The 12,470-nt window shown below is 43.2% G+C and overlaps 1 protein-coding gene across 1 annotated transcript in view; it reads left to right on the plus strand.

The window, feature by feature from the left end:
• Window positions 1-12,470, plus strand: part of St8sia2 (ST8 alpha-N-acetyl-neuraminide alpha-2,8-sialyltransferase 2) — a 71,398-nt gene that overhangs the window by 26,712 nt on the left and 32,216 nt on the right. Inside the window, exon 2 of the mRNA XM_021168000.2 lies at window positions 9,988-10,050. Within this exon, the coding sequence (XP_021023659.1) occupies window positions 9,988-10,050 (63 nt within the window). The remainder of the gene's footprint in view (window positions 1-9,987; window positions 10,051-12,470) is intronic.

Raw genomic sequence — 12,470 nt, forward strand, 5'->3', positions numbered from 1 at the left:
CTGGCTCTTACAGAGAACCAGAGTTTGGTTCCCAGCACCCATAGTAGGTAACCCACAGCCTACTACTCTAGCTCCCTGGGATCCAATGCCCTCTACTGGCCTGAGTGGACACTTACATGTTCATGTGCATACTAGCACATACGCATACACACACACACACACACATGTAAAACTAAAATGTTTTTATAAGCCTTTTCTACTAGCTTTTTATGAGTTGCAGCTCATTTATTAACATAGATTCATACACCTTTGAGTTTTAAGTGCTGGTAAATGGGCCTTTGAACTGTAGGGACTTTAACTGATAGCTCTGTACGAAGTCTGCCTCCTTTAAAGATTTGAAGGTCAAGTCCCACATGAATTGATAACCCTAGTTTATGCAACTTCTCAGGTCTGTGCCCACATTCACTCTGAAAGCATTCTGGCTGGGGTGATAAATCATATTGTCACCCCCTCGTGAGACGTAAGGAAGAGAAAAGATGGTGAAGAAGCCTGGTGTGAAATGCTGGCATCCAAGAGACTTGTTTACTTGCATTTTGATGTGCAGATGCCTATAAGTACTTTTCTATAAAACTTATGGAAATTGGCTGGAACATAATCAAAGCTCTAAGGTCTCAGGGATGTTTTCTGAACTTAAGCAGAGGGGAAAGCCAAGAGTTAGCTAGTACCTTTTTGTCCATCAAGGGAAACTGATTGACAAGAAAAAAGTTGGCTGAAATCAAAGTAAATGTATACATGAAATCAAGCTAGCATTTAAAATAGAAGAAGGGATAGCAAGGGAAGTGATGAGAAGTGGAAGAGAGGTCATAGGAGCAGAAGACAGCAAGCCTTGTTAGCTGAGTTAACCTCTGCCTCATACATACGCTTAGAAGCCCCAGTCACCTTAGCTGTTACAGAAGTAGCACTGTCCAGAGACATTTACATGAATCGCCAACTTTTCTGTGTCCCACGGAGCACATAGACATTCACTACATCTATAAGAGTTAAGCACTTCCTACCATAATAAGGCTTGCTCTATAAAAAAGGAGTCTCAATCCTGGTGAGCACACTGTAAAGCTGTTAGGCCTGGCCTGAGAACCAACAAAGAGGAAAAACTGCCAATCTGCATGGGCAACACTAAGAGAAAATCATTGCTTCCTGTGATGGTGAACCTGTAAGAAGAACGCCTCATGCTGTCACTCTGTCCTATGACCACTGACCAATCCCAGCATGATCTGTGATGCTTCCATACTAGTGATGAGCTGTCCCTGCTGGAGTTTCGGACCTATGTTAGGAAATGCCACATATAAGCATAAGGAAGGAAATGAGACAAAGATGTCTCCTAAACTATCAAGAGTATCTTGCATCCTAAAGTAGGGAGTCAACAATATTCCATAGCTAGCAGATCATATCTGGCCAGTTCCCTAGTACCAACTTCTGTCTTAGTCATTGTTTTATTGCTGTGAGGAGACACGATATCCAAGACAGCTCTTATAAAAGAAAGGATTTGGTTGGGGCTTGCTTATAGTTTCAAAGGTTTAGTTTCTTATCATCATGGTGGAATATAAGTAGTCATGGTGCTGGAGAAGTAGCTGAGAGTTCTGCATCGGGGTCCTCAGGCAGTAGGAAAAGAGAGTCACTGGCCCTGGCTTGGGCTTTTGAAACCACAAAGCCCACACCCAGTAACACTCTTCTTCTAAAATGACCACACCTCCTAGTCCTTCCAAAGTACTGTCACTTCCTGATGACTAAGCATTCAAATATGCAAGCCTATGGGGCCGTTCTTGTTCAAATCACTCCACTGCAAGGTCCCTAGGTCAAGTGGAAAGTAATCAAAAGAATGGCATTACTGTTCAGTGTTTTGCAGTGTGTTCTACACGGTTTGGATCTTCCCGTTAGATCACGTAACCTTTTCAATAACCATACCAACCAGATCCTATTATTCGTTCTAGAGACATGGAAGCCCATAGAAGCTTCTAGATAGACCAAGTGATAAGTTAAGATCAAACAACTAATAATGAGTTCATGTAGAAATCAGACCCAGGATTTTCCCTCCCACCTTGCTCTTCACCATAGAGAAAGTACCCCGTGGCTGTAATGGCAGAGCATAAGTTCCCAAACAAAGATTAAGGTAACACCCAAGTTCACAGGGAAAAAAAGGATCTCTGAGATTCAGGGGAACAGTACAGGAGAATGAGACCTCCTGCCCATAATAATGGCAAGAAGAGTAAATTTGAATTAAGCAAAACCTCATCCGTCCTGCCTCCCCCAAAGAATTACTTTCTTCTCATCAGAAGACTGATGAAGCTTTTGAGTAAAAAAAAAATTCTACTGAATTATTATATTTTTAAATGTCATCAATAAAACATTTGTGGAAATTTTTTCTCTCTTATTTCTAAAAGGTGTGCATATCTTTAATTTTTCCTCTTGGCTCATAAAGCCTAAAATACTTACTGTCTGGCTCTTTAAAGGAGAAATTAGCTGACTCATGCCCTCGAGGATAAAAAAAAATCTCAGAGGTGACTTAGAATGTGATTGGAAAAGCCAACTCCAGTGTGAGGTGGGAGCCCTTCTTGTACCACAGTGCACCTGTGAAGGTCAAAGGGCTGTCTGAGAACTTGGTCTTTGCCCTCCACTTGGTTTGAGATACAGTGGCTTCTTCACTGCTCCCTATGCCAAGCTAGCTGGCCTGCAAGCTTGTTGGTAGCCTCCAGTCTCTACCTCCTATCTCTTAACAGGAGAACTGCAATTACATACATACAGTACTGGATCTGGCTCTGGGTGGGTTCTGGGGATCAGAACTCAGATTCTTATGGTGTGTGTCAAGAGTTTTACCCACTGAGCCATCTCCCCAGTTCCACTTTTAGGGGTAGCAAAGGGCAAGGACACTCCACATCTTAGAGTTTAGGAAGGACAACCTTGAATTTATTGTCTCCTGATGATCCCAGCAGTTCTATCACTACAGTCTAGCTGGCAAGTCCTAAATCAAGGAATATCCAATGGTAACTGCTGAAGATGCCTTGAATCAGGATGACTGGAATGCTGAGAGCACAGTCTCCTCTAGTGCAGGTCATATCCAGATGGTATGCATTCTTCTTCATGTGACCATCCCAAAACAAAGTAGTAATACTCCAGGCAAACACACATGAACCACCTCCCACTCAGAGTAAGCAATGTAATTATGGTTACTAACTTGGTGTTAAGGATCTGTACGGAATCAATCTTTCTGGGGCCCTTTGCTTATTTGACCTAGGATAGCTAGCCTTTCAGAAGACAGAGACTGGCAACAGAGCTCGATCTATTGTTAATTAATTCAGAAAACCCTGGGCAATGGAGCCCCTGAGCCATCACAATCGAGACAAAGAGCATCTTTGTGATGCCCTGCTTCCCAGAACTGTACCATCAAATGCCAGACCTCATTGGCACACCAGTTAAGTGGATAAACTTTGAAAACATGGTAGGAAGTCAAAGAAGCCAGATGTGTGATTCTAGGCACAAATATCTAGAATTGGCAGCGTCATAATGGTGTTAAAAGCAGACAATGGAACAAAAGTTACAGAAATGACGAGGAGAATTGCTTATTGAATGTGGTTTCTACTTGGGATGAGACATTCTGGGGGTGGATGATGGTGACAGGTGACAATATTATTAGTGCTTTAGTATCCTTGTGCTGTTTCTGGAAATGACAAATATGGTCGGTTTTAGGTAGACAGAGGATAGAGTACCTTTAAATCAAAACCCTTACTTGACCCTTAGTATGAGCCCCAGGTCTGTTCATGTGACTGATTCGAAATTGTCCCTTTCCTCAATCCTTTCCCTCTCATGTGCCCATAAGACCAAATATTAATGTACACCCAGGAATCAGCAGGTAGGAGCTCAGTGGGTTTTATGACTTGAAAAAAGGCATTCACTCTCCTCCCAACAATGTGAAGTACCTACAAATTCCTGAGTCCCTCTTCAGTTTAATCTTCTACTCTCAAGATTAATCAACTGTTTAAGTTGGGTCCAGACTCTTAATTAAAGCTGTCAGCTCCTGAAAGTTCATTTTCTGAGCTCAACTCTCTGGTGAGAAATGGCAAATGTGGAAAATTCTAACACAGATAGACGCTGGGCATGACTCTGAGTATACACAATGGAGCCTGATGTTCACATATCAGAGCGGCACATTGTATCTCACTAACTATACATTTGTGGTTTGTCTATTGGAAAAAAAAAAACCCAGTTAACAAGAAATTTGAAAAATTTCCAGCTGCAGTTGTAGCTTGGTTGGCAGAATATTTACTACTATGCGCAAAGCTCTGGGTTCAGCTGCTAACACTACAGAAGTTAGTGTGTGAGGTACACCTGCAATCCCAGCACTCAAGAAGTTAACACAGGAGGGTAGGGAGTTCAAGATCAACCCAGGGTACATAGCAAGGTACATGGCCTAGGCTGTGTGAGACCTTGTCTCAAAACTAAATAATTTAAAAATAGATACTTAAAAAGAATTTGGTTCTGATGCAGAAGATGAGCAAAATTCCTTTTCCATCTTTGCTGGTTGCTTTTCACCAAAACAGATCGACTGCATGTTGTGTTTTGTTAACTTTCTTTCTCTCTCTCTCTCTCTCTCTCTCTCTCTCTCTCTCTCTCTCTCTCTCTCTCTCCCTCCCTCATCTTAGTTACTGGAGGATGCTCTACTCAGGGAGAACATCACAGATGTTGTGCAGAAAACACTTTGTTTAAAAGTGCTTCAAGTGGCCCACCTTTGTCCCTATGACGGCTGAGAATATTGAAGAGAGATCAAACAGACACTTTATGGTGCTGATATTAGGGCTCGGTTTAGAGGATTTCTGGAGTGCAAAGTGCTTTCACAGGAGAGAGGGGTGTGTGTTGTTATTGTTCAGTTTGGATAGTCTAAGCATATGTGGTTTTATAATTCACTTTGTGGAATGTTTTTAGAGAATTTTTCACCTGATCATCATGTTCTGTCCCTTAACCCAGCAAGTACTAATTGACCTTCAAGGATGAGAGTTTAACTTAGTTCACTAAGCTCTGGGACAAGGTACTCTATGAGCTACAGAAGTGAATGGGACAGAGCCCCACCTTATTTATGTTAATAAATGTTATGTTATGTTAATAATCCCTACAGGGAGAGAACACACGTGCCATACCATGGAGTAGGAGGCACGCAAGAAAGGCTGGGGCAGGTCATAGAGTGAGGAAGAGTGCCAAGAATATTCAATGTGGTTTCTGTAAGGAGATGGACAAGGCTGGTGAGTGGACTAGTTTGAATAATTTCTGTTGGCCATGGGGTATAGGATCTGGTCCTGGTTACCTCATATCTGACCTTAGAGTTATTATGCAAAGGAATCCTGACCTTTAGCAGGACCTCCATAAATGAAGTGATAGCATGTGGGCCGTGCCATTGCTGGGTGGTCCTTGAAGATCACATGTCCATGCAGCCTTGACTTAGTTAACCTAGGCTTAGTTAACCCTAGGATGGATGATGTCTGCAGGGACAGCAAGATCCAGATGTCAAAACATCAGAATATGGAAAATAAAAGGCAATGTTGATTTCTCCTTAAGGGACACAGGCTGCAGTGGGTCCAGAAGCCAGGGAAGCAGAAACTGGAACAAAAAAGCACACCTCGGCCTCTCAACTGTAAGAGGAGGCATCAAGACTTTGAGATGATGGGAAAGATGCTGGGAAAGAAGCACTTGCTCACTAAGAGAAGGAAAGGGTGGCTGAGGATGGAAGGTTGGGCTTGGGGGGTTAGCATGGAAGCAGACAGAGTATGCTGGGAAACACTAAACCAAAAACTGATAGTCACAGAACAGGCTCTAGGATAGAGGCAAGTCCCTGCTCCACACTCCAGGGGACGTTGGTAATAGTTGGGAACATTTTTGATTATCATACCTTGAAGATGAGGAAGAAGTCTACTGTTGGAAAGCAGTAGAGAGAAGCAGGGTGTGACAGGTCGCATGTGTTTAATCTCAGCAGAGATTGAGGCAGAGGCAGGGAGCTCTGCGAGCTCAAGGCCAACCTGGTCTACGTGATGAATCTCAGGACAGCCAGAACCACACAGTGAGACTCTGTCTCAAAAAGAAATAGAAAAAAAATTAAAAAGTCAGGGAGTGCTATAACATAGAGATAGCCGTTCCACCCCTCGCCTAGCCAACAAAGAGATGTTCTGGCTGCGTGTCAGGAGTGTCAAGGACAGGGAGTCCTGAGTTACAGGAAGGATTGATAAGGAAAAGCACAGGATTTGATGGATGTCTGAAGTCATCAGGATTCCATGTTCTCTGGGACCTGCCTGAGGCAGAAAAGGAGAAAGGCTGGGAGCTGCTGTTAGTAAAGTTTTCTGTCCCTCTAAACCTGTCAGTCAGGGGCTGGGAGCAGAGAGGGGGAGATGTTGGTCTAAGTACACAAAGATCAGTTAGGCAATTTCGAAGCTCAGTGACCATAGTTTTGTAGCCCAGTGACCATAGTTAACAGCATATGTAACCAAAGCACAATGTCTCATGCCTGTCATCCTCAATACTCAGGAGGCTGATATAGAGGGGTCACAAAACCAAGCTCACCTGAGCCACATGGCAAGACTTTGCTCAAATAATAACAATAATATGTACTTAAAAATTGCTATCAGGTTGACCTATGTTATGACCACAAAAAAGACGATTATATGAGGTAATGGATATGTAAATCATCTTAATTGTTTTATAAAGTATACGTTCATCAAGGTATCACAACAGGCATGATGAACATACTTAGTCTTCAGTAATCGTGAGTGAGTGACTGTAGGACTCTCCCACAGACACCAAAATCCATAAGTACTCAAATCCTTTATATAAAGTAGTGGAGTATCTGCCTACAACCTACGCACATCCTTCCATGTACATTGGATTCATTACCACTAATCTCTAAAACCATATACATGCTATTGTATATTGTTTGGGTACCAACAAGAAAAAAGTCTGTTCAGCTTCAGAAGACATGAAATTTTTAAGTATCCTTTTGTCCTAAGTTGGGTTGTCCATAGACAACCCAAGAACACAAAACATCATTCCGGGTGGGGGTGGGGGCTGTTGGGGGGGTGTGGGGGGTGTAGGTAAACTGGGAACTTAAGACGAAGTGGGGAAAAAAGAGAGTGAATTCTTGTGCTATCTCTAAAACGGAACTTCCTGAGGGCAGGAACCATATGTGTTCAGCTTTGCCAGAAACCCTGCTATGATGTTATTCAAAAAAATGTTATTGAATGGATGATATTTAAAAGTTAAATGAGATGAGGCATTCTCCTCACCTGGAGTCCTTGTAAGTTTGCTGAAAAGCCCCGTGAGCTGGGTTGGCATTCTGAATAAGCAGCATTTTTAGATTCTGATAAAGGCTGCGCTTTCTCCAGAACCTATTATCTCTTCTTCATACCCTTCACACACACTCCTGAGCCCTCATCAAAGACTTCATAAATACCCTGCCATTTTTAACCCATTTCTTATGTTTGTTTAAGTTGTTATCCATACGCTGGTAACTCCAGACATAAGTTCAATGGATTTGGATCAGGTCCACCAGCATTCTGCTCCCCACTCCAGCTCCTGGAGACCCCACCTACCACACATCCTCCTGATTTCAGGTTTGCTTTCTCTTGTAAGCCTTTTCCTCTTTTATGCAGTCTTTCCCAAAGGAAATGCAAGTATGCCCACTCTCCCCTGTGGCGATGACTTCAGGAATTCCTCTAATAAATACTTTCCTGGTGATGGTTTTGTGGTTTTTGTAAATAAGTACATGGTTGTGACCTAGTACCTCTGTTTCCTGGGTGGTCTTGTTTAGGACAAAGGGGCATTTTTAAAGATGAGTCCATCTTAAAGCTTAAATTTAAAAAAAAATAGAATTCATAGATGATGATAAGGGAAATTGGTTATAGAGATGCAAGAATTACTGGTTTAGGGAACATTAGTGTGCTGGTTAATTTTGCCAACTTAGTACAAACTAGAATCATCTAGGAAGAAGGGGGCTTCAATTGAGACAACCTTTCATCAGATTGGCCTGTGGACAAGCTTGTGATGTACTTCCCTGATTATGATGGACAGGAAGGCCAAGCTCACTCTGCATTAGTGCTACCCATAGGCAGGTAGGTGGTCCTAGGTTACAGAGAAAGCCAGCTGAGCAAGCCACAGTCAGCCAGGAGGCGGAGTTCCTCCAGGGCCTTTAGTCCCTGCCTCAACTCTCCTCCATGACCTGGGAACTGTAAGAAGGGATAAACCCCTGTCCCCACATTAGTTGTCTTGGGTAAATGTTTCCTCCTAGCAACAGGATGCAAACCAGGATAACCAGCTAAACCCATTTGTTTTCCACTTTGCTATCCACAGGAAGGTGCTCAAATTATTTCTTCCAAGATTGTTAGGCAACTATTCCAAACCATTTACTTAATTTTTCTTTAATAATGCTTTTAAACACCACGTGTCAATTTATGTGCGGTATTTCTAGACAAGCTCTTTCATCTCATTAACCTCTCGTTAGTCCTGGACTATCACTGCACTTTCAATGGCCATGTTTGACTTTCTATCTAGTCCAAGAACTCTTCCTGCCCCTGAGGAGAGCTGCTTTGAGGGCTGGGGTCTGGGTAAGATGTGAAGGCACAGTGATATACAGGAACAGCACACGAAATAAAGCAGCTGGGGTCAGTCAGAAGGGATTCAGATGGGGACCTGGGAGATGTTACCAGAAGCCAGGTCAGAAGGAGAAGATGTCTGCCTTCCAAGGAGAGTGGAGAGACTAAAAAACGTAATTAATTTATTAAATACTAGACATTAAATTAGAATAGGCAGCAAGATACTCTGTGTCATAAAGAACTAAGCTTTGAGGGGTAAAACTTGATGGTGGAGAAATTCTAAAGGCCCTCTTGCTGCCTCCAATTATGTGGCTATTAAATAGACTATTGACTGTCATTAAGTAAGGTTGAAACTGCACTTCAGCAGATCGTGCGTGTGAGTGTGTGTGTGTGTGTGTGTGTGTGTGTGTGTGTGTGTGTGTACACTTATGGTGTAAATATACGTATAAATTCAGTGCACTGCTCTGCTATAACTTCTTCCCAGAGAATCCTCATTTAAATGATAGTTTCCCCAAATGCATAGCTTCACTGGGGATGCTAATTCTTTGCTGTACACCAACCCCTTCTCTGAAAGGTTCCATAGAACTTTAAATTACAAGTATAATACAAAATACCTTCTTAACCACACCTCCTAGAAATCCGGGGTAGGGGGGGGTGTTAATGAATAAAAATAGACATATATGACTTCCCTACAACACAGGCACAAAGTGTGGAGCCGAGGACACACATTCATGCTTTACTCAGCCAATACAATAGCAAGATAGGATGAAGCTGTGTGGCCATAGGACAGAATCTGACAGCTGAATAAAAAAATGGAGAAAAGTCTTGAGCATTGCAAGAGCCTGTTCTCCAAAACAAAGAACCCCATTCACTCTTCACTCGCCTCCTGCCTCCTCCATTACACACAGCAACACTATTAATGTTATCTATCCCGCCTCCAAAGAGTAGATTGTTGCCCCATTTGCCTAGGGGCACTGCTGAGTTAATCTTGTTGCCTCTGTTGAATTGCTGGTGTCTTGAGTTTAGGGTAAATATGAAGAACAACATCTCACCACCCATGAAAGAAGGCAAGAGAGGAGGGAGAATGATACTGAGTCACACTGGTGGAAAAGCTACACTGTACTGAATTGTGTCATCATGTGGGTTAGCCAAGGGAGACTGCCTCCAGAGGCATCTACTACCAGTCTCAAATGGGTGCCTCTGTTTGAAGTGGTCAACTGGGACACGGGAGGATCTGGAAGTTCTGAATCCCCATAAAATTCCTGGGCTATGGCTGAGACCAAGACGTGGCCCTTTATGGAAAGTTCAGAGTAAGATGTTTTCGTTCTGTAGTCCCCCAGGTGAGCTCTGGGGTCTCCTGGTGATTGAAGAGGGCTTTGCAAGGAAGAGCTGTGTTTATAAATAATGCATTTCCTTTGTCTTGCAGGAATTCTGGAGGCAGAGGTACAATCAGATCAGCTGTGAACAGCTTACATAGCAAATCTAATAGGTTTGTAAATTAGATTTTGTGTTCATTTGTTTTTGCTGTAAGGCAGCTATTAATCTGCTTCTCCTCTTTGCTGGATGGTGCCCTTTTTACTTAGCAAATAGATCTGTTTCATTTCTTGGGTTTTGCATTTCCTTAATCACTTTTGAGGGGAGCCGTCAATGGGAGATCACATGAAATGGTCCATGGGGCTAGGGAGGTTGTGGAGACGGGAAATACAGATGGGTAAGCGTTACCTTCTGGAAAAGAGCCCGCCCCCTTTGTGGAGCTTGAAGTTCCACCAACTTACTTGTAACCTGGAGTTTTGCTGAGCAGTGGAGCCCCTCAAGCCAGCTAGGACTTTAATCCAATTTCATTGGAGTTGATGGCTTGTGTGGGGATTGAGATGGGAATAAAGCACTCGAGAACTTTGCTGAGACATCTGAAAATACATAGGGAGTCACCTAAGTAATGTTGACTCTAATTATTGGATGTGCACTCTAAATTCTGAAAGAGCACTCTTACACAGTATGACTGGAAGCCTTTAGGAGGGTCCTTGGCTATGGGGCAGATTGGTGCAGAGAACTGTGCAGACATTTTGCAAGGCAACAAACTCAGATTCACTGCAGATGCCCCATGCTTCTAATTCTCCATTCTCCACAAAATGATGAGTGCCACAGCTCTGACCTCTGTCTCAAAGCCCAAGCTTAAGGAGCAGGGAGGCAAGGAGTGAGACCTTAAACATGACCAAATACTGTTCCAATTGCTGTTCCTGTTTAACTTCCTCAATGTCCCATTTTGATACTGCTGGGAACAAGAGTTCCACAACATTCAGAGGCCAAATTTGTCATTCTTCCTTTTTTTTAGGTCTTTTGACCATGCCTGACCTGTAAAATATGTCTGATCTTGACTCTGTGTAGCTGAGGAAAGAAACTGTTCTCGCTTGCCACCATTGCTTCTACAGCTCTAATGGCCTCAACCATATGGCACTTCAAATCAAACATATCTTTTGTCTAAAAAGAAAACACAGCCAAAATAAAGAAAGCCACGTATCCGTATACTTCTTTCTGTCTTACTATGGAAAAATGTCCCCTTTTGGAGACAGGTGACCCTGTACACCAAGCCCAAGTCTCCATGGTAATTTGAGGAGGAAAAGCCAGATTGAGTCTGAGAACTGAGCAGTCTCGGAAGCCAGAAAGCCCTGGATTCAATGCTGAGTTTTCTAGGTAGGGCTTCAGGCAAGTAAATTCACCCTCTAGGTCTTAGTATACCATGCAATTCAATTAATAAAGCAGCCACTTAGAACTGCAAACTATAAGGCTCTGTCTAGCCAGTTTCTGAGATGATCAATGCATGCATCAGACACTTGCTGCTGTCACTAGATGTATTGATAGCATCAGAGAATGGTGCCTGAGGGCAAAGTTCAAGAGTTCAAAGGTGAATCAACTTAATCTCAAAATGAACCTGTAGTGTTTGAGAGATGTCCTGGGCCCTAAAGGGCATATTTATGGAAGAGAACTAATGTCCTTCAGCAGTCCCGCTGGCTTTGTATAGCACAGAACATATAAATCATGTCAACAGAGGTAGTCCCTATGGATAGTTAAGCCATCCCCTTTATTGTATAGACATGAAGGCAGAACCCAGAAACCTAAAGGAACCTTGCCATGACCCCTACCCAGATAGCCACGGGGGTGAAGTTCAGCAGCAAGGCTAGCTATGTAAGATGGGATAACTGGGACTTAGGATCAGAATGTTATCATTACCAGTGTCTGGATCCTTCACTTCTTTTACCACCTTGTACCCAAGAGAAGTCTGGAAACTCCACTTACAGATATCTGATCAGGTCCCCACTACAAGCCTCTCTGATCCCAAAGATCCAAAGTTTTCTTCCTGAGTGTGCCTGATGCCATGCAAAATGCCCAGTTTCTGGGGGAGCATCACCAGGGCCAAACCCATGAGACGCCAGCCATGATGTTTTTAGAAAGACCATGTCATTCCAAACAGGAAGATGTTTCTGTCACTCACCCCTACTAATAATGAAAGTTTCAGTGAATACTGGGGAGTTTTAGGATGTGGCAGATGTACTCATGGTCCTGAGTTTACTGCTTATGCCTCTAGCCACACAGAAGCAGGCAGTAAAGCACCAGGCCTGGGAAGATAGTTCAGTGGGTAATGTGCTTGCTACACAAGCTCGAGATGTGTTCAAGCTGAAGGACTCAAATTAAAGCCAGGTATAGAGGTGCACACTTGTAATCCTAGACCTTGGAAAGCAGAGACAGGGAGGTCTCTGAGGCTGGCTAGCTAGACAGTCCAACTGAACTGCAGGGCTCCAGGTTCAGTGAGAGACGCTGCCTCAAAAAGTAAGACAGAGAACAGTTTAAAAAGATGCCTAACAACCTCCTTTAGTCACACGTAGAAGACAGTACCAGAGGGGATGCCGCCAC

Source organism: Mus caroli, unplaced genomic scaffold (assembly GCF_978045245.1).
Source record: "Mus caroli unplaced genomic scaffold, Mus_caroli_1 scaffold_8, whole genome shotgun sequence".
Taxonomy (NCBI): domain Eukaryota; kingdom Metazoa; phylum Chordata; class Mammalia; order Rodentia; family Muridae; genus Mus; species Mus caroli.